At 38.7% G+C, this 23,698-nt stretch overlaps 1 protein-coding gene across 1 annotated transcript in view; it reads left to right on the forward strand.

The window, feature by feature from the left end:
* DCHS2 (dachsous cadherin-related 2) overlaps positions 1–23,698 on the forward strand; it is a 122,905-nt gene that overhangs the window by 65,585 nt on the left and 33,622 nt on the right. The window contains exons 4-9 of the mRNA XM_042469673.1: positions 7,073–7,309; positions 11,049–12,068; positions 13,936–14,111; positions 15,200–15,299; positions 21,020–21,177; positions 22,379–23,219. Of these exons, the coding sequence (XP_042325607.1) occupies positions 7,073–7,309; positions 11,049–12,068; positions 13,936–14,111; positions 15,200–15,299; positions 21,020–21,177; positions 22,379–23,219 (2,532 nt within the window). The remainder of the gene's footprint in view (positions 1–7,072; positions 7,310–11,048; positions 12,069–13,935; positions 14,112–15,199; positions 15,300–21,019; positions 21,178–22,378; positions 23,220–23,698) is intronic.

Below are 23,698 nucleotides of genomic sequence, written 5' to 3' on the forward strand. Positions count from 1 at the left end.
GTACAATCCTGAATAGATATGTCTACTTAAAAGCATATTTCATAGATTTCAGTTTGGTTTTCTCCCAGATAATGTATAACATGGTTGCAGTTTATATTGTATATTGTATTCATATAAATGGGGAAACACCCTATATTTGATTGTGAATGTTAGCCATTCTATATTTTATTACAGGAAAAATTAATCTTCTTTAATTTCTAAACTACACGTGGCATCTTTATATAGTATGTAATAAAACAAAATCAGTGCACACATGAAAGGGATGACATGAGTAAAGACAGATTGCAAGATTGGAATCGTTTATTTTGGAACATTCTGAAACCACATCCTTTCAAAGAAAGCCCTTTCATTATTTTCTTGTCCAATCTGCATAAGTAATTGATAGCACATTGAGACCACTGAAAGTAAATGGTACTAGGTTAATCTGTCTGGCTTTAACCTTTTGCGAACTAGGACACACTCAGTAATGGGAATCCTGTTGGTGGTCTGAGCTTAGTCACTAATGGACACATGCCTCCATTAAAAAGCACCACAGAATTTAACATAAGTAAGATTGAGTGGAACAATTTCAAGGTATGAAGAAAACTGGGAACAATTAGGGCTTAAAATTGCTCAGTTGGGAATTTGCAGTAGAGGTCCCTGGATCAAAATCTTATGAGACTTATTCACTGACTATAATCTTGCTAAATCTCACCCGGCAGCTGAGTTTCTTAGAGGCTGACCTACTCTAGTTGCCCAATAGCTTAGCTCCTAGACTCCAGGAATCACTATTTAAAAACAGTTATAAACTGTGTCCTACTGACCCTCTTTCTGATTTTCTTCTAGCTTAAGGATACTGGAAAAAATATCCACATTTTCTTTAGAGATGGTTCATATCAGGGCAGATGGCATTTGCAGCTTAGGATATCTTATGTGCAAAGTTTGCATCTGCTCTGTACTTTGATTTGTTAAAAAGGTAACTCCATGTTTATTGAAATTTTCTTATATTCTTTCGCTGTACCTTATTTACAGTAATTATGGATAGTAATACAGGGTGCAAATGCTAAATGATTAAATGTCTTTAATCTTAAGAATATGGATGTGTCTGTGGACTTGGATGTAGACAGACTTCACCTGGTCCACACATCTTGGATTCCCTAGAAGCTAGATGCAATTTGTGTTCTGGATTCTGTTTATTGATAAGTGGCTCCAGATCCATGGCATTATTTCTTCAGTGTAGATGCAGCCTTCTTGATTGTAAGATCTGCTGCATAGAACTGTTGGTGATGGGACTGTGTGGTTCACTTCAGGTAATCAAAATGATGAATATGGTGTCCCAGTGTATTCCCTGTTCTGTCTTGGGTTATTACAGTTGAAAAATAACAAGTAGATTTGTTGCAAAACAATCTGATCCACCTTTGGGAGCATGGATTACCTTCCTGCTGTGTTTCATTCTGCTGAACTGCCGGGGAAGAGGGTGTCTCATGATATGTGCAATGACTGCATGGTTGTGGAAAACTCTCTTCTCCTTCTTTTTCCCCATTTGGACTTCTAATGGCTATTCAAGTATGAATTACTCTCTACCAAACAAATGCCTGTGAAAGTAATGACAAACACAATTCTTTTCCTGTACTTTTTTTTTTGAGGGGGGTGGTGTATCCCTAAGCCATTATGTGCTGCCCTTTCATCAATGAAAAACTAGATTTTATCTTTTTTGTGGCATTGTGTGTGTAACTGCACAGGGGTTACATGTCCTTCTCTTGGGTGAGAAGGGGCCATTTTGCCATATTGACACAACTCCTTGTCATAGAATTCTGTTTTTCTTACTTTTTTTAAGTGTTAGCTCTCATTGTTTGCTGTGCCAGCATGTGGCTTGCCACATAACTCTCTTTACTCTGCACTTCCTAGTTTTAACCAAATCATAGAATACCCTATAGACATCTTACAAGACCAATAACTGCATTGGCTGCCAACACATTTCAAGTCTGCATTCCACTCCTTTCTATGTTTTTCCGTGGGTAAAATGAAGGTGCCTGGGAAGCATGGGGCAAGAACAATGGGGGGGGAGGTGTCTTCGGTTAGAAAAGTAAAATTCCTTAGTAAGTGTGGATAAGAAATGACATATCTGTTAGACACATCCAAACTTCTTCCTTTAGGACACTATAAGCAGACTGAATAATCATTGACTACAATTAAGGGAAAATGACATTTCAGATAAAAGCAAAATAAAAGGTGTAAAATAACTGGTAGCAGTTAACAGCTAAACAACAAAACTACTGCAGTCCAGAAATCCCCAAAGAGAAGTTAAACAGAATGATAGTAATTTTGAAGGATATTACACTTTCTAATCTGTTTGGAAGTTAATTTTCTATTCTTTAGTCAATGTTATAAGTAATTAATTAATTTATTTGAATATTTATAAGCAGCTTTTCTGGACCAAGGCAGTGATTTGTTTCTACCATTATATTTAGAAAAAGCTGCCTCCAGTCAAGCAGTTCAGGGACATTTTGAGCATAGCTTAATAAAAGTTGAAACTATAGGGTAGTTGGCTGCAGATACCCAGTAACATGGGGCGTCCTCTAACTGGCAGGCCAGAGGGTGCTGTCTCTGCTCATTTTTCTCCAGAGACTGTAGTATTTTTACTTAACTCCTGGCTCATACTTAACTCCTGACAACTTGGGCAGGTTGTGGAGAAGAAACATGCACATTCTGAATAGGTCACTGGAAATGAGTATTGACTTGCCTCAGTGTTAAGTTGGTTCAGCTGCCAGATTTGAAGGTGAGTTTGGGTGATGAACTGCGCATACCTTTTTAGCCATCTGGCTGCTGTCTGAGTTGGCTGTCACCTCATATTAGTAGGAAGCCATCTGGATGTCGTATTTGCAGATAGGTAATTTATATTCTTTTCCCTTTTTTACTTAAAAGCTTGCTTTTCTTGCAAAACTTTTATTCTACTGTCGGTGTTTGCTAATTAGAATAGACCAAAAATACAGAGAAATTAATGCCTTTCAATGACTTTGGTGAAAAGTCAGGTAACCCATTTGAATAAACCAGCCTTAATGTACCCACCCCACACAATGCCCACATATTTTGATTATCAGCAAATGCACACCCAGAGCATCACTTAGCTATTTATGGGTAAGAACTGGATCTAAAAATGTTAAATATTTCACTTAAGAGCTTTAGAAAGATGGCTGAATGTTATGGTCTACACAACTGGTTGGAGGGCTAAATTCAATATGCTGAGAATATATTGTTAGATGGTGGAAAGAGCAGACACAGCTGAATTTGGTGTTTCTTGAAAGTTGATTTCAGGCTCAATGTAGTGCTGCTGGCATACTATAGACTGTTTCCCAGTGGAGGAGGAAGAAAGTAGCGATGAGTGGAATATATCCAGGAATGGGGAAATTGTGGCCTTCCAGATGCTGTTGGACTCTAGTTTCCATATAGTTATCCATTGGCCATGATGATTGAGGAAGGTGGGAGTTGGCGTTAAACAACATCTGGTGTACCATATGTTCTCCACTATTCTTCTCCCCACTGTGACTTGAGAAAACCTTGAAAATTATAGAAGCTGTCCATATGTGTACTCAGAAATAAGGTGCATGATGATCCATGACCTACATTATTCAGACTACAAGTGTTATTGTAGATGCTGTTTCTTGGATGATCTCTGGCTGCGTGGGTTGTGACTTCTCCATTTGCTCAGTAATTACCTAAATAAATCTGTCAGCATTTTACATACCTGGAGATAAGCTGATTTATACAGTGAGCCATGCCATACACGGGTTCATTATAGGCGGCTTCCTGCTTACGCGGAAGCCGTTGGGCAATTGGGAGAATGGCATGTGGCACATGTGCATATCTAATGGAGCTCGAGCATATGCAGCCTTTGCCTTACATGAAGGAATGGAATGGATCCCTGTGTAAGGCAAGGGCAGACTGTATACAAGTAAATGTATACAGTACCCACATTTTACAAAGGCTAGAAATAATTCACTATGTTTAATTTTGCTGTTACCTATCCTTCAACATAAAAAAAGAAAGGAGTTCCATGCCACAGAATGTCATTTTGTATCAAGTATGTGCTGCCAAGTATGTGCACTGAAATTAATTCTATTAGTTGTCTACTTGAAACTAAATATGGAAAATAAGAATACCTTTTCTTATTTTATTTTTTTAGTAAATGCTATGTGTAAATAGATATTCCCTTAACATATTTTATTTCTGTTCAGGAGAGTCCAACCCCCTGAACATCTACATAAATAACTTTCTTATGAATAAAAAGCACACATTGGCTAAAAGTTTAAGACAAATGCACAGAGAAGTACCACTTTGCACATGGATTTACCTTGTACTCAACTACTTCTTCCTCCTCTTCAGTAGAAGAGTTCTTCCACCACTGAAATGAATGGGAAAGTCTTCATGTGAAGCCAAGGAAATTTGAGATTCTATTATAAAATGAGTTGCCAGCCTCAAACGTGAGTTCCACATGTGGCAAAAGCAACCAGTGTTCATGTTGGGCAAATAAATTTGTCTCTGTCATGGCCAGAACTACTATCCTACCTGTTTTGTGGCTTGGTAAACTAGATGCAGAATCATAGAAAGATCCTGGAGTTGTATATAGCATCTGCTAGCATGACTTACACATGAGTTTGATTTGAGGTATTTGGATTTTATTTGAGAAATGCCACCACTACATTCTGAACACAGCACCAATTTTAACAATGCTAAGACATTGTTTTATTAGATAATGGGCCTTGACAGATGGGCAGCTCCATGCTGCCCATCTTTGTCCTGCATCATTGCCGTAGCCACCAAATGGCGTGGCAATAATGCACTGCTGGAAAGAAGCTGCCTAGAATGGCTTCTTTTTTGCTGCACTGTAAGCGCCAAATGGCGCCGCCATGACACTACTTCCCACAAGTGACATGTGCACTGCATGGCGCATGCAACATCATGGTGCTGCCCATATGTAGGGTGACCAGCCATGATGGCAGCATCCTCATGGACTAGAGCTGCTGGGCATGTAAATGCCTGGCCTCATCTAGCCCTAGTTTGCAGTAAGGATGCCACAAAATGCCTGTCTGTACCGGGCCATAGATTACTATCATGGTTCTTTTCACTGAGATCCTTATTTTAAAATCTTGATATTTTCATCTGTTTTTGGTCTTTAAAAGAATATAAACTAGCAATCCTTATATTATTTTGTTTATAGATAGTCAAGTCATTAAATCTGGCCTTTGTTCACAGAGAATACTAAATCATTAGCAATATGACATGAGCTTCAACATAATTCAAAAACAAACCTCGTTTTGAGTTTTTGGCTTGTTGAAAAAGTGCCAACCCATAACCCAAATTGAGTTTTTAGTTTCAACTGGAGTAGACTGGTTGATGAATTAATGAAAAAAATTGTAATGGAACACTTTTATTCCATTGATTCAACAGGTCTTCCTTAGCCAAAGTTAGCAAAGATCAGATTTTATGTGAAGCCTTTTTGTACCGATAAGTTCCTGATCCTTTGAGGCTTCAAACAGATGTCCCAAAAGAATTACCATCGGGCCGATCCAAGGGTGGGGCATGCAAATTAGGAATGTCCCCAGATCACTCAGAGGCCGCGCTGGGGCTGCCAAACGTACCCCAAAACTGGCCATGAAAGGAGTGGTTTTTACCACTCCTTTTCACGGCTTGTTGAGGACTACAATGGCAGGTATCCCCAGGACTGATTGTTGCAGTCCCACAGTGATCTCAGGTGCAGATGTCTGAGGATCAGTGGTGTCACCCCCTTAAGGTATAACCTAGTGTGGTCCTCACCCTGCGAACCCCCCTAGTAACACCACTGGAATCATGAAAGGTGATGTCCTATTTGTGCATTCTCTGGCACATAGAGAAGCGTAACAGGTGGTATAGGACATTTTTTTTATTATCCTGTGAACTCTTGCATAAGTGTTGACAGAAGAGCCCAGCAGCTCTTTATTATTTATTTATTTGTGGTATTTATACCCCATAAATAAATAAATAATATGATGCTGGGCTCTTCTATCAACACTTATGCTTTTCCCTCTCTCTTCTCCCATATTGTTTGGATTGAACCCAATTATCTTCGATGTAATATAGAAAGACTATCTTAATTTGATCTGAATTAAATGGGGGGAAATCCCATTTAGCTAGAAAATGTACTACACAGAATCAAACATGAGTGAACCATTATCTTTAAGAGAAGGTGAGATAGATACTGAATATCCTGAAACTAAATTAAGGTGCAGTTAATGTGCTTGTGATGATCTCCAGGGCATCAACTTTCTTTTTAAAAAAAAAGTGGGAGAGACTTAACATTTGATGAAGCTTATTTGTTTTGGAAGCTGTATGAGTGATATTCCCTTGATGTTGGGCTAAAGTGCACTCAGTATTTCTCTGTGTGAAAATGGAAGCAAACGTTGCAGTTTCTTTTTGTAATTGAATGTAAGTAAACAACATCTGCAGTCTCTAAAACTAATTTGTTACTGAATGGTCTAGCACTATAGATTTCTGGCAGTTATTGAACAAAGTACTTCCAATGAGAATGTGTGGAATAAGATCCATTCATGTGGTCCCATGGATGGAGTGAGTGCTGGGATTTGGAATAAACTCCTTTCAAGGCTGAACTTCTTCTCAGTCTTGGAATTACTGTGAATGACCTTCGGGGAAGTCGTCACTCTTCTTAATGAGAAATGGAAATAATCGTATCTCTACCTTGTACAAAGAAACTAAAGAGTCTGAGAGTGAACCCAGTTGCATTCAGTAGGGTTTATTTCTAAGCCACACATAGGTCTGCATGCCATTAATTAATTTTTTAAAAAAAATTGATCTGCAAATCAATTTTTAACAATCACATTGGTCTTTGAATGCTCTATATATCTACTCAGATAGATTAAAAATAGATAATATTTTCTCTCTGTATCTTTACTTCTACCAAAAGGCCCTCACAAAAGCTCACAACACATTAAAGAGTAAAAATAAAACACCAGTTCAGAACCTAAAATTAACACTCTAGGGTTCAGCTTAAAAAAACATCTCTGCAAAACAGTTTCACTCCTTTTCTTTCTCTTTGCAGGAATTGTTTATCTGATATCAGCTCTCAGTAATGTGGAACATTCCAGTGTGCAGTTGACTGTTTCTGCCCGGGATGGTGGTGGTCTTTGGTCTGTTCTGAATGCAGTTGTGACTTTAAAGATCATCCAGAGTGTTGTGGCTCCTGCTGTCTTTGAGAGATCACGTTACACCTTTTCCATCCCTGAAGATGCACCCGAAGGAAGCGCTGTTGGGACAGTGAAAGCCAGGGAGCCTTTGAGTAAGTGGCTTTGGAATCCATTCAGACAGATTCCAGCACACTCTTGATTTGTTACAGGCTGCACACATCTGCAGCCAATATTATTTTAAGTGCCATTTCATGCTTTCATTACACGAAACATGCTGAAAATACAAAAATTCATGCTAAGCTTTGAATTAGTCCTCTAGTAATTAATATAATGAAATCAAGGTGTTTTATTAAAGTATATTTTTATGGAGTGTTTCTCTTAGGTTTGTGGGGAGATAACATTAAAAGTCATATATAGAGACATTATCATTTTTTTAAAATAAATTTTCCTGTTACAATGGCCAAACATTATGAGATATATCAGACATAATTCATTTGCATCATGAGTTCACAGAATACACATGGTGGATTCAGTACACCCCTGTTTATTCCTATCTATCCCATCTGTGCTTGTGCATCTGTGGCTGTTATCATACACGCAAACACAGAGAGAGACAGAGATGGGGATAATAATAATAATAATAATAATAATAATAATAATAATAATAATATAATTTATTTATAATCCACTTAATCTCAAGGAATCCAAGCAGATTACAACAGTAAAAATAGCAAAATCCCAATCGTAAATTCAGTTAATACTAAAAAGAAATTAAACCTAGAAAGAGTATAAAACCATTAATATACAATTGGAATTAAAATAGAGATATCAATGAGAGTTCCACGAAAAGCCGGGGGGGGGGGGGGGGAGGCAGAAAGATGTTCTAATCTGGATAGTTACGCATTAGTGATATCAAATGGAATGCACACCTCCCAAATACCCATCCATCCATCCATCCATCCATCCATCCCTTTATTTATATCCTTCCTTTTACCCAAGCTGGAACTCAAGACACTTACAAAAAAGTCATAAAATGTAATAAGGCTGCATCTGCACTTCAGAAACAATCCAGTTTTACACCACTTTAACTGCCATGGCTCAATGCTGTTAAATTCTGGAAATTGTAGTTTTGTGAAACATTTAGCCTTCTCTGTTGGAGAACTCTGGTGCCACAACAAACTATATTTCCCAGAATTCCTTAACATTGAGCCATTATAGTTAAAGTGTTGTCAGACTGGATTATTTCTGCAGTGCAGATGCAGTCTAAAATACATATAGCTAAAAACATACAAAATTTAGATTAAAATGGTAAAACCATTTTAAATCATACTTAAAAATTAGAAAGAGTATAGCAGTGTAAAAAGTCCTTTCATTATAATTAGTTTACAAAGAAATGTTTTGCTACCTAAATGACAGCAAAGAAAGAATCATCCTTGCTTCCTTATGGAAGGCGTTACAAAGTGTGGTAGCAGCCACAGAACAGGTCTTTTCCCACATTCCCATCCACTATGTCTGTGAAGGCAATGGGATAGAGAAGTCCCCTGCAGTCTTAAAAGTTTGGACAGACTTATATGGGAAGACATGGTCATTCAAATAGGATGAGCCTGAGCGATAAAAGGCCCTATCAAGATGTTGGATGGAACACAGCACTATTCAGCCTAATCAAAGTGTTGGCTATGCATAGAACCCTCCCATTTCTGTTATACTGCCATTCAGTTAATGTTTGAGCACATAGCAGAGCAAAAGGAATAATGTGGTTCTGTTGAGTTTTATTGGTATCTTCAGTGCATGGGTTCTGTGACTGGAATTCAATATGATCTGCCCTGTCTATGTGACCTGAAAGTGACAGTGTGGGTGATGAAAGAAATAATCATTTATGCAAAGTCAGAATTGCCTGAAGCATCTAAAGCCCCATTCCCACTGGGCAAAAAAAGTGGCTTATTTCGCTGCGATTCTGACTCGGATTCTGACTCGAATCTGACCAATCGTTCCCATTAAAAAACGGGTGCAAACAGACCTGGGTGTTTTTACCCCTGTTTTCGTTCCCATTGGTATTTTCTCCATGGTAATTTGAAGCGGGTTATTTTGCTCCCCGTTCCCATTGCCCTTTCGGAACCTCTTTTTTTTTAAAGCAGCTGTCAATCAAGTGTCTAAGCCCTTGACATCAGAGCCAATCAGTCGCTTAGGCGCTTTTCCCCTCCGGGAAATGGAAAAGGGAGCCTCTATTCGCCCCGAATCCCTTTGCGTCCAGGCTCTTCTGTGTCTCCCCAGGCTCCCTCTGGGAAAGAGAGAAGAGGAGCCTCTATTTACCCCAAATCCCTTTGCATCCAGGCTCTTCTGTGACTTCCCATAGTTCCTCTGGAAGAGAGAAGGAGCCTCTCTTCCCCCCAAATCCCTTTGCCTCCCCCATTGCTCCCTGGGCTGTCTGGGGGGCGATCAGGCAGGCATGTAATGCAAAGCCGATCTGTTGCTCAGGCACTCAGACAGAGGCAAAAAAAGAAAAAAGAAAAATAATAGTTTAAAATGGTGACATTTGTCTATGAATGTGGAGCAGGGGGGAGGTTGCAGGAGGCCTAATCGGTTTACTGTGTTTGCAGCTCAATGTAGCACGATCGCCTTCCCCTGCTTCCCAATCCATTGGGGGAAAGGCTATGCGAACGGAAGAAAATGGCGCCGGTAATGCAAGAAAGAGAACAAAGAGGGTGACACCCCCAGGCCAGCACCTTGAGCACTGTTCCTCCCATCCCCAAGTTCCCGAATCAGACACCCTTTTGTTCCCATTCATTTGCCCCGAATCAGATCAGGAGGCACAGGAAAAACCTCTAAAAATATGCACTCTTTTTAAACCAGTTTATCCACCACCGATTCAGGTTTTCCAAGGAAAAATCGAATACATGGGGATCCGAATTCCAATGGGAATGAAATTGGCGCAATGAGGATCGAACGCATGCTCAAATGGGAACGATGCACCCCTAATTCGATTCTTGATCCACGTTATAACCCAGTGGGAATGAGGCCTAAGAAATGTTTGAGTTAATAGATACCATCTACACAGAAAAGTTGAACATTTTCAAGAATTTCTGAATCAGAATATAAGTAGAGGGGGAAGAAACTAGACCCAACAGGCAGCTTATGTTGCAATAAATTTTGTAGAACTTTAAGCTTTCTTTTCTTGTTTTTTGGGGAAATTGATGTGTTGAGCAACAAGGTAGCGAGAATACGTTTGTGGGTGTGCATATTCTCCTGCCTTTTCCCTGTGTAGCAGCAAACATTTTGGCCACAGAAAATACTGCAGCATTTACAGAATATGGTCTGGAAGTGATACAAGTAGTTTCAGTATTGATGTTCCAGTGTTTGCTGAAAAATATTAATTTCATTGACCTTTGAGGGTCTCTCTTTCCTAAATCTGTGCACAACCTATATATGTTATGGCTTCCTGGTTTGTATTCAGAGTGTTCAAGGTTTGACCAGTGTGTCTCAAAACACTTATACTGAAGTCATAAAATTAGAGTTTAGTGGAATGTTACTGTGTCTGGTTAGAATAGAATTCCTCTGTACATCCTGACCTAGTTGGCAAAAAGTTTGAATATTTTTTAAATGGGAGAAATTATATTGATTTCTTCATAAAGTTTAATCATACCTGTGGGGTGAAAATGCATGTCTCATAAATGGGCTGACAACATGCCTTTGAGTAGAGTCTGTACAGTATCCATTTTTCCTCATAGCTCTAGAGACTATGGAAAAAAGAGGGGGAAGCATTGAAACAAATGCTAAGAGAAGTTTAAAATATTCAACTCAATGAATATTGCTCTGGCACACTTTTCAAACATTCTAGAGCATTTGCACATCTCTTATTTGATACTGATTTTTCCCCCCTGATTCTTTTTACAGATTTCTTGGAAACAATTTCTTACAGAATTTCCTCTGGTGATCCCTTTGGAAGATTCTGTATTGACCCACAGTATGGAATCATTCACACTAAAAAAAAGCTTGACCATGAAACCCATGATCACACAGTTCTTACAGTGCAGTCACAGTTGGGAAACTCGCCAGTATATAGCACTACCCAGGTCAATGTAACCGTGATCGATGTCAATGACAACCCTCCAGTCTTTGGGGTGGAGCATGATCAGATAAATATATCGCGTAACACAGCACCTGGCACAGCTCTTTACATAGCTCATGCAGAAGACAAAGACAGTGGACTAAATGGGGCAATCCGCTACTCTGTTGTAAGCAATAAGTCCAGTGTGTTTACCATTGATCCAGTTTTTGGCGTGCTTTATCTTACCAGAACTCTGGCTGCTGATATGCAGCTTGAAGATACAGTGGTACAGATCACTGCAGAAGATCACGGAAGTCCTCCGCTGAGTTCTCTGTTAATCCTAAGAGTGTTTATTGATGAACCAAAAGGATATCCTGCATTCAGTTTTGAAAATTTGGTGTATCAGGTGGAAGTTAATGAGGCAGCTTTTGTTGGCAGCAAAATTCTGCAAATACAAGCCCGGAAGCTAAATCCCCAACACGCCCTTGAGGATTTTATTTACTCCCTGGAACAAAACATAGATTCTGCTTCATTTCGAATTGATCCTGAAACAGGTGTGATTTACCTACAGAATCCTTTGGACTATGAAATCACACAGACACATACTTTTAAAGCCTTTGTTACTCATCCACTTGATAGGTCAAAGCAAAATTCAAGTACCTCAGTAATAATCAATGTTGTTGATGAAAATGACAATTCTCCAGCTTTTGCACATGATGATTATTTTTTTGAAATTAAGGAAAGTTCATTGCCCCATGGTGTTGTTGGCACAATTGCAGCAGTTGACAAGGATTCTGGAAGAAATGGGCAGCTCTCCTATTTCCTTTTATCAGATGGAAAATATTTCAAAATCAATTCCAATACAGGTAATACATTTTGCTGTGGTTCTTTGTTCCTCGTGGAAAGTTTAGCCTTCTGCTAACCAGAGTTACTGAAATATGTAAGACCATTCTTTCTCCCTCTCTCTGTATATGAGTATGTGAGAGAGTGGAGGGGGGCAGAAGGACAGAGAGACAGAATATTAATGTATTGCCTGTCCAAAGTAACGGGTGAAGCCAGTGAGGTGTTGTAAGTGCTCAAAGGAACAGCTGAATCATTATATTTTTCATTAGACGATTTAACAGCCATATTCTCACAGATCTAGTGACAGATCTAGCACTGATTTCTTAGCATATGAAAAATGGGCAAACTGATTAATAATATCACCTGTGAATCATATATTCTCTTATTGCTTATTTTTGCCTGTTATTCAACAGTGGTCAGCTGCAGCACAGTGCTATCCAAATGGATAGTTCCTGAGACTGCTAGGCATGTTACTGCTAGCTTGATGAAGACATGCAGTCGAAAACTACCAGCAAGTATAATTATAAATTAGTGTCACTTGAGGCTTTCAAATTCCTGACAAAGTATAGTGTTAGATGATGAGCTCCACAAGATTCCTATACATAACTTACATAAATGCTGGTCAGAGCAATTGGCTTCCAGGTCAAATGATAACCAAACCGCTTAATCTATGACCAAACATTTGATACCACTCTTCCCATATCCATCCCTCAATGTATGCACCACTTTCTGAAAAACTATTTACCTTCTTACTTCTGTATCCTCTCTGGGCTGTCACAGAAACCATCTGCCTTTGTCGTGCCTGTTTCTTCCTAACACTTGTCCTTCATTTATTTACCGAACTCCGTTACTTGACTTCTTTAGCTGATTTTTATCTGTTGTCTTTCAGTTTTTGCATTGGCAACCAGTCTCTTCTGCCATTAACTCCTCGTGAAGAATCTCCTGCTTGTTCTGTTCGGTTGTACTAGACCCCTGACTTTATTATTGTCTTTATGGTTTTGGGTATGCTTCAAGGACATTTCTCTGAAACTATCCAGTAACCTTATGTCACACTGTTAATAAAATGTCTATTAACATTTGAGAAGGTGCAAGTAGCTATAGGATACTAATTTTTTTTAAAAAACCCTAAACAACCCAGGCTAAAATAAGGAGGGAGATACTTTAGCACAGTACCATAAAATGTTGAACATCAATCAGAAGGGAATAAGGAATGAAAATCATCCACAAGTCATGAAATTAGTTGGCAAGAGAGGCCCTGTACTATGCAGATGTGGAATCTGAGACTTGCTCTCCACAAAACCAGGACCATTTGCCATCTGGAAAATGACTAAAGCAAAGTGGCTTTAGAGATGACTCTAGAAAGATAATGAGGAGATCAAACAAGTATACCACTGTTCTGTTGCACTGAATTTGGTAAAAAGCAACCCCAAATCTGGGATAAAAAAGGCCAGATGCTCATGGCAAGTGGCTGCAAGGCTCTACAGCACAGTGAGGAAACTGCTTGCTAGTCTCCCCAAAGGCTCTATGCTGAGAGGGTCCCCAGTATATGATGTCTCAGCCAGCTGGCCAATAACTAAAATAATTTTCACCCTTTTATTCTGCTGGCAGGGAAGAGAAAATCTATTTTGGCTTCTTTCGAGCAGCCATATGCCTTTAAAGTTAGTGTGAGTGTGTGTGTATAAAGTCAAGTCACTTGGAGTACAGTGAAGTTATAAGGGCCCCAAGGTACACAAGTACTGAAGGACACACTTTAGCTTGGGTCCATATAGTACAGATATCAAGTGACAGAAGTCGTTTTTTGGCATGTAGTAGAAATCTAGTGCAACTTACTAAAACGTATCATGTGTGGCCTGTAATTCTCTACTCCGTTACTTGTCGTTCTTGTCCCAGGTGAAGTTATAAACTGGGTTGCTTTAGATCATGAGCAGGAAGCTCACCACCATCTGATTGTTCTGGTGACTGATCATGGAGTCCCTCAGCATAATTCCACAGTAAATGCCTATATTACAGTTACTGACCTGAATGACAATCATCCATTCTTCCCCCAGCTTCCACTGCATGTCAAGGTTTGTAGTAACTGTTGTAGATATTTTCTTTTTCCACTCAGTGAAGCACCTTTGTTCCATGTTTGTTTTAAATGAATGGATATTATTGCAATATGGAGTATGGAAGAGAGAGTAATTTGAATGTATGTTCCACCCAGTATAGGTGTTAAATTCACACTCCAGACCAATGTAAGCAAAAACCTGTTAAGCCTTGTGTGTGAAAAAGTCCTTCTTCGTCTCCTGCAGCTGCCCGTACAATAAGTTTTAAATTTTGTTTTGAGCACCATCTTGTGGCAATATGCTTGAACTGGAAATCACTTTAAAAGACAAATTTTACACACACTTAGTATGCATTAACTGGTGAGATTAAATCTGTTTGAAAACTAAAATTTAGTTTATCATGTCTGCAGTTAAGAAACTGTTGCATGTGCTACCAGCTCTCTAATAACTTTATTTGCCCTGTCCTTTTCTTAATAGAATGGTTTCATTTATAGCTTCATGCTTTCCTGTTGACATTTTATCATGTAAAATCCACATCTAGTGTAAATAATACAGAACTTGACTTTTATACAAGTTTAAACACTCTAAGGGCCAAAACAGACAGCTGAAAAAAGCCTGCTTCCGGTTATCATCAGAGTGTGGTGTTTACACATTGCAGATGCCAATGACACCCTGATGCCAGTGTGAAGCTGCCTGGCTGCCCAGATGTGGGCAGCTTCAAGGTATTCCAGTGGCCCGGCATTTATACACCACATGCCGCTGGAGCAGCTTGAAGCCAGCTTTGGGTTGTGGGAAAGCTGCAAAAAACAGCTTTTTCCCCTTCTTGCCAGTCTGTTCTGGCCCTAAATTACACACTAGTAAGGTTGCTAGAAAATTAGGAGTAAAATATTAGAGACCTGATATTTCTTTCTCCCTTAGATCTATGAAGAAATATATGAGTAGAAATATATTTCTAAAGATTATTTAAAATGTTTACCAGATTTGTACCAATTTAATTACTAAGCACAAAATACCAGGTTTTGTGGAGCTGGAGCACAATTTACTAGCTTTGTGTTTAGCTTTCTTTGCAGTTTGAAAAGTCTAATTTTAATTGATCTGCTTATCATTAGGTTTTGGAAGGGCAGCCAGCAGGAACACTTGTTGCCACCATATTTGCAACAGACCTTGATTCTGGAAACAATGGGATAGTTCTATATTCATTGTCTGCAGGTAAGGATTTTTTTTAATTTGTTGACTATAAATAAGAAACTGTATGATATCAAAATATCTGGAGAAAATGAGCCAGTAACCATATAGCATAAACCTATAGAATGGGTGTGTCTGTTTCTATCACAAATGCCTCTTTTACCAGTCAAATATATACTTTAAGGGGAATTTCCATTCCTTTACATCATATGTGGTGAGTTAGTAATTTTTGTGACATATGATTTGTGACCTGAGTTTCAAGACAGAGTTGCAAAGATGTCTGTTTCCAAACATTTCTGACAGTCGCACCATGCTTTTAACTGCATGCATGACAACATCAGCTCATTAGTAATAAAGAACTTTATTGGAAAGATTATTTATCCATTGACAGTTGTGCATACCTTTTTTCATTGCCCCTAGAATTTTCAAATAAAAAAATCCAGTCCAGCTAGGATGTAGATCATTGTAGTGTATTATTTATTTCATGATAAAGTATATTTCCGCTTCCCAGTGTAAAAATGGCATTCCTTTCCCATTATTAACTGGAAATCTTCCTGTAATGCCTAGTCTTAACAGTCTGAGATGGGGATCAAAAGATAATGTGAGCAAACAATGTGGCTTATGTAGATCCTATTCCATTCCTCTTTAAGTGAAATGTTTAACTGATAAGAGTTCTGCAACAAAATGTTAATTTGCCCTCCTGCTATGACACAAAAAAGGGAAAAGTAAGGATGCTTTAGGACCTGGTTGTGAATTGAATGAAGTCTATTGTTGTGTGTGTGTGTGTGTGTGTGTGTGTGTGTGTGTTTTAAATTGCCAGTTAAAAAGAATAAAAGATTTCCTTAACGCTAAATGATCATATGCTACACATTTTATTCAGATGTAAGAGCAAAGGAAAGCTATAGCCTTATCCGCAGCCTTACACTATTCATTGAAAAAGAACAAAGCAAGCAAACCATTCTTTTAAGTGCTGGTTCCATGATGGTCTATGAGACAACACATTTACTTCAATCTGATGGGTTAGGCTATAGCCTATTAAAGTTCATGCCTCAATAAATTTGTTAGCCTTTGAAATACAATCCTTTTCTTCTCCTATTTTCCCACTTTGTGAAACACATACAACATTACTTTTCTGGAATTCATTCTTACTGTTTCCACATACACTCATCCCTCCACATTTGCAGCTTTGACTTTTGCGGATTTGAGTATTCACGGATTTTATGAATATGTTCTCTCTAGGAATATTTGGGTCTTCTAGCGTAACTCTATGGTCAACTTTATCATTTCAGGGAATAACAGGAATTTCCTTAGATCCTCCCAAGAAGAATGGTAGCCTCTCATGTTTTCACATACTGGATGAGAAAGAACATACTGGAACAAGTGCACAAAGACTTCCATATTTATTCCTGGTTGTGACAAACTAGACACATGAAACCTTTTTCCTGAACTTCCATCCCCAACACTAAGCCATGGAAGTTTGTTTTCCTACAGTGTTAGGCTTAAAAGTATGTCACAAGATAAACAGCAGTTCAGAAACTGCAGCTGGTACAAAACATGTTTTCCCCCCTGAGAGAATCACATGTCAGAAAGCTGATCTCCCCTTATCATTCCTCTGAGGTGTGGTCATCAAGAAATCCTAGTTACTGATGTGTAGTCATGGTTCTGAAAAATGAATTTTACTCACTGTGAATTTCTGTGAACAGGAACACTGCTTCTCACTTCTGCAGTGATGCAGTGTCAAGTTTGGTCTAGTGGGGAGGTTGGCACATGGTCCATATTACTTTAAGAAGTTTTATTTCAAGAGTCATCATTGCTACATAAGGCTGTATTGTTGCTAATGGCAGGCCTCAGGGTGGGAGGGTCTGCAAAAGAGGATGAGTGTCTGCTTGATTAGTGCTCATTGTCTCCTGGGAAACCCCTGACCCTGGGAGATTTCTCCTTTGCATAGCCTCCCAGCCTGTGGCCTGCCATTAGCAGCAGAACAATCCCCATGCAAATCACTTCTGCCTTCCCAGGTTCACACAGTATATATATACCCAACTCCTTTCCAGGCAAGCATTCTCTGAAGATGCCAGCCACAGATGCTGGTGAAACATCAGGAAGAAACTCTTCTAGAACATGGCCACATAGCCCGAAAAACCCACAAAATACTAAGAGCCAGTTGTATACATGTAGCATCTTAACTGCATTGTGAGGCAAACTGTATTAAAGTTTGTGAGTAGGGTTTGAAGAATATGTGCATTATTTGTTTCCAGGTTCAAAAGCAGGTTTCCTGACAGTCAGGAAACCCCATAAATTGAACAACTTTCTCCTTGTGTTTGAAATGCCCTGCAGTGTTGTGGAGACATTATTCTTTGAAGAAGAAAAAATATGCAGCTATTTTTGTTTTCTCTGTAAGAAACCTATTTTCTGGACAAGAAGTAGTTTTTTGTTCAAAACACACTGTGTATATTTTTCTCCACATAATAATTTTTTTATAACAACTACAAATTTCTACAGCAGGTACAGTATTACAACAGAGTCTTGTAATATCATGAACCTTTGAGGATTAATTCTGGAATGGATTAACATGGCTATCATTTTGAATTTTGCTTCAGAGGAAGGGAAGAAATTGTTTTAATGTGTAGCTGTGTGCCACCAGTGACTGGGTCCCTGTGCAGCTGTAGTATCCATCTTGTTAGTATCCAGATGCTAGTAGGTCATCTGATTCAAGCCACTTTCTTGACCAGAGTAGTTGTTGACAAATATTCTGATCATAGCTGCATTGGTACATTGGGTCACTGTGCCAAAAATGTTGCCAGTTACATTAATCCTACCATGGATTTCATTAGAGCTCTGTAATCTACATTTATTGTGTTCTTAAAATTTAATCTCAGCTCCACAGGCATGAGTAGTAACTTGGACATAATGACTTTGTTTGCCAGAGAGATCAATTTCTGCCCTTTTTTTTGCAGAATCTTTCCCTCTTTTCGACCTCTGTTCCTGACTGTTATTGATGGGAAACAATAACCTCAGGCTCTGTGTTTCCTTGTTACACAAGGATTTTGGAGCATGGTATCCTAGATTCTTAGAAAGCCATACACATGCCTTTGCAAAGGTAAAAGAGGTGCAGCAGTTGCACAAGTGGTGTGGACTTCATGTATTTTCCCAAGATGTTTACTCTGAAGAAAGAAGTATATATACGCAGGTTGATTTAGGAGAGTTCAGCTTTCACTGTTAGGAACTTTCAGAATCACTTTCACATAATGCTATCATTTCACTTTCTGGCTTCCATTGCTTTTTGATCAGTGGAAAAAACTGAGAAGAGATATTCCTTGGCGTTGTGTAATTTAGTTATGGCTAACTTTTAGTATATGTTTCATATATTATTGTGTGAATACTTAAATTTACTTTATTAGTAATAACAACAGTATTGTTCCTTGGCATATTGATAGAAAGTTGTGGCTGCTGGATGTCATTGGTGTGCTATACCAGACATTGATTTATATTAATGGAGAAGCTTTAGAATTTGAGAATTGTAAAATAATGCATGAATACAGCATAAGTCATATTAACATATATTTCAGTCCAATAGTTGATTTTGTTTTGTGCTTTGCTTTGATTGATGAGTCCCACTTGAAATAATTTTTAATACAGATGTCAGAGAAAGCCATTTTTATATAGGCTGCATTCCAAATTTCTATAAAAACATTTTATCATCTTATTTCGTTATATATAAGCACACAAATAGACACATACATTGTGGTTTGAACCATGGTGAATAGGTTTAGGGACATGCCTCTTTCATGGTGTTTTGTTCATTTCGTCCCTTTCCTACTTTGGTTCTATACAGTATAACCAATTTGTTTTGTCTAGATGCAACAATTACTTATTGAAATCACATGCTGTTCAAAGTTGTGTACTGAAAGAAAAAACAGTTAGAACAACAATTATAAACCAAGAAAAACAAAAGTGAAATTGGGTTGTTGCACTGCTGTGCGTATCATACTGAAATAGACAGAGCAAGAGTGGGCAACATTGTTTTTCACAGTTGCCCAACCCCAATGTGAATTATTTAAATTTCTGGAAAGGTTCAAAATGAATAGTATGGCCCTCAAAATTATATGCCATTAGGACAAGCCATGGTGTAGAGCAGAGAGTTGCTGTATTATTTTTCTCAATAAAGTAATATCTAAGTCTTGGAAAAGTTACTTTTTTGAACTCAAGCTCCCTAGCTAACATGGCCATTGGCTCCTTATGTAGCAAAATGTAACTGCATTCCATTGTTAAGTAAAATCTCTGTATTGTATACAGTACAACCTATCATGAGAACACCAGTTCTATATTTTTCTGTCCTCTGCTCTTTGCTGTTTGGGACCAATTGTCAACATCAGGTGGAGGTAGCTTCCTTGAATGGAGTTCCAGTTGCAGAAACGTCCTCTCTCCAGTTTGAGGTGATTCCCCCCCTTTCATATCACACTTCATCCAAGCCTTTAGAGTGAATTCCCTAGCCCCCAAAAGTGACCTTTGTGAAGAGATACAGGGGACTGACATTGGAAGGGGAGGACTAGAAACCTCCTTGCATAAATGAGTTTCCACTCATTCAGGTTTTGATGCAGCACCTGTATTACTGCTTGTGAAATTGGCAGTGATCTATAGATGCTATATGAATGATCACTCTGTCTAAAGGTTTGTTTGTTGGTCTGAATAACTCAAGGGGCATTTTTTCAGGCAGAAGGTGAGCAGAGGAAGAGAGTAAATAGTGGGATGGGAATGCAGATCTCTATATGCATATAGAACAGGACAAAGGGGCAGGCAGGCCAAGGAAGCAAAAGATAAGTTGGGAGCCACCACAAAAGCTTAGGGGCTGTCCACATGGGCCCAAAGGACCAAGTTCCTTTTCCTTGCATCATCTTGTTTGGATGATGCAGGCCATTAACAACAGGCCAGGATCAGGCTGGGAAACGGCAGACCAGACACAGATCCACTGGTTCTGGTCTTGTTCTGGGTCAGAGAGGTCTTAGCATGGTCAAAAATACCTGCTGTTTGCTGTGGAGTTTCATGGAAGCTCCACACCAAACCCTGGCAGGTCAGAGAGCCCTGCACACACCACTCAGCCGCTAGTGAGAAGACTCTCATCACCATATCTATGGAGCCCTGGTGGCGCAGTGGTTAAATGCCTGTACTGCAGCCATTCACTCAAAACCACAAGGTTGCGAGTTAAAGACCAGCAAAAGGGCCCAAGCTCGACTCAGGCTTGCATCCTTCTGAAGTCGCTAAAATGAGTACCCAGACTGTTGGGAGCAAGTTAGCTTACTTGCTAATTAGCTTACTTGCTGTTCACCGCTATGATCTTTGGAATAGCGGTATATAAATAAAACAAATTATTATTATTATTATTATTATTATTATTATTATTATGTCTGACATAGAAACTGGATGCCTGGGCACATGGGTGCAGCCAGGCACCCAATTTATATGTCAGTCACAGCAACAGGGGTCTTTTCAGTAGCAGCAGTGGCAGAGGTAGTTAAGGGGTACATGGTGGTAGCAGGTGTGTGGTGCAGTAGTTGATGGGTATGTAAACACTCTCATTCCTGTGCTAGCCTGGGCAACAATCCGGGTTGGATCCTGGGCCAGGAAAGCACAGGCTATGCTTTTGTTATCCTGGCCCTACTGCTCAGCTACTTAACTTGAGGTAAGTTCTTGTTTGCATAATTCCTTCTTAATACACAGTTATATTAATAATGATGTCTTTTTTCTAGGGGAAAGTTTAGGTCACTTTCAGATTGACAGTAGCAGTGGTGAATTAAGAACGACTGAAGCTCTCTTATACAGTTGGCGTTCAAACTACAAAATGGTTGTCACTGCAACTGATCAGGGAATCCCTCCACTTCAAGGACAAACAGTCATCAGTGTTGAGGTATTGACTTAAATAGGCATGTTTTGGGGTTTTTTTTTTTTTTGAGATAAGGTATCTTAGCAAATGATAATACAAACATACACAGAGTACCCTCTGTGGAAATATTTTTCTGACATTGGTTGTGAAAACAGAAAACAGAAAATGTTTTTATCACATTTTACAAATGGGAACAGAAAATTTTTGCTTGAGCATTTCTGACGTCTGCTTTATTAAGAGGAAGCTGTCAGTAAGATTGATAAATGTAACTCGAACAACAACAAATAATAGTGGACAATAACAATACACTGTAAACATACCTGCAACCTCCAGAAAAATAACTAAAAGTTATTTGCACTCAGGTCCTTCTGAAACCAAAGTAAAATGTTAGTCATGACTTAATCCTCATTTAAATATGACTTTATCTGGATCCAGTCCTGTGTACTTTATTAGGTTATTCCTTTTCCCAAACTGCTGGCCTGATCATTAATTGGGAGTTTGGGATTCTCCTCTGATTGCTGTTCTGAATGCACTCACTTAACATCATGACTGTTGGTTTGCTCCCTTATGCTCAAAAAAGTTGAACAAAAATGACAAACAATAAAAAGCTCAGAATCTTTTTAATACATGCAGCGTTGCAGATAATTTAATTTGGTACATTCAGACCACAAATGCTTTTCCATCAGGGGATATAATTTCATACTCTCTGCTAGTAAGCTTCACTTAAAGAGATTTTCTCACACTATATAGAAAGAGCATGCCTTTGAAATATGAGCAAGACTTTTTAGTTGCAGCTTAATAAGAAAAGCACTATATTCTGTACCCTGCTAAGCTAGCATTTGTGGCTTATACATATCACTACAAATGATGTACAAAACTATAGAGTATGAAGGAGATTTACATCTTGTGAATTAATTTGTTATTGAAATCATGCAGCATCCTGTCTAATTTGAAGCCACCTTCAAAACCCATAGGTCATATGGATATTCTTATCAGATGTGTATTCTTGAGAAAGTTCATAAATGCATAGCTGTTGCCTCCCCAAGAAGCCATCTTAACTGGCCTTTAAATATTCTCACATTTTCCTGTAATTATTTGGCTGGTGGATCATGACTCTGAAGCACATCAGAAAGATGTGTGCCAGATTCTTTTGAAAAATCAGACAGCAAAATATGTCACAAAAATTCAAATATAAATAGATGTTTTTGATGTTATTTTGTTTCAGGTAATTCCACTGCCTAAAGGAAGACCACCTTTTACTCAAAACATCAGACATTTTGTCATACCAGAAAATTTGAGGCCTCCTCAAATGCTAGGCTGTCTAAAACCACCTGGTCAGCATCTGTATTCCAGTGAAAAACAACATTTTGCCATCTTTGAAGAAGATTCCGGTGTTCCATTTGAAATTGACAGTGCTACTGGTGATCTGTATTTGTCCAAAGAACTTGATTATGAAACAGGATCTCACTACTTCTTTAGAGTTGTTGTAAATGATTATCTGAGCAGTCCTCCAATGAATAATACTGTTTTTCTCAGTATTGATGTTGAAGATCAAAATGACCATTCACCTTCTTTCCAGAATGACTTTGTTGTAATCGGGATAGAGGAAAATGTGCCAATTGGTACTTTGCTGTACACCTTTAATGCAAAAGATGAAGATGGCAGTTTTTTAAACAGTAAACTTCAGTATTCCATACATAGGAATGACTTCACTGAAAATCCATTTCTCATCCACCCTTCTTATGGTAGCTTAATTACAGCAGTTCCACTTGACAGAGAGATAACACAGTCTATTGTCTTGACAGTATGGGCAGTGGATCAGGCTGTAAATCTGACTGATCGCAGGCAAAGTTCACTGACAGCAAAAATTGTCATTTTGGATGTCAACGATAACAGTCCTCGATTTGTTTCATCTCCCGTTTCTTACATTAGAGAGGATGCAGAGGTGGGCTCATTTGTGTATCACATAGTTGCCCAGGATCCAGACCAAGGGAGGAATGGACAAGTCATATACTATCTTCTATCAAACAGTGAAGACCAGGGCTTTGTTATAGATAAAAATACAGGTAAGATTTTTTAAAAAACAAAACTAAGCTATTCAAATTCAATTGGGGATTTCAGTCATTTTTCACCTTTTGATCAAATTTTTGCAAACAAGTGTTTTTTTTTTTAATTGTCAGTGGAGCAAGAGTGCAATGGGAGATAATGCAGCTTCAGAACAGGATGTAATTTTAAATATACAGTTTAATTCATGAGTATCTCAGTTCCAATGACAAAGCATCAAAGAGAACTGGAACAGACTGACACACAAACAATCTGTATGAACACAAATTACTAACTGTTTGATGGGACTTGTTCCACAAACCAGAACCAGAACCCTTGGTTTGAAGCTTGGTTTCTAGTCTTATTTGGAAGAGCATTTCACAGATGTGATGCCACAACCAAAAAGGTCCTCCTCCTAATAGCCACCTGGCTTGCACCTGCTGGCTGAGCAATTTGGAGTTAGGCCTCAGATGTTGACCGACATATGCAAAGACAAAGAAAG

The sequence above is a fragment of the Sceloporus undulatus genome, chromosome 5, assembly GCF_019175285.1.
Source record: "Sceloporus undulatus isolate JIND9_A2432 ecotype Alabama chromosome 5, SceUnd_v1.1, whole genome shotgun sequence".
Classification (NCBI taxonomy): Eukaryota; Metazoa; Chordata; class Lepidosauria; order Squamata; family Phrynosomatidae; genus Sceloporus; species Sceloporus undulatus.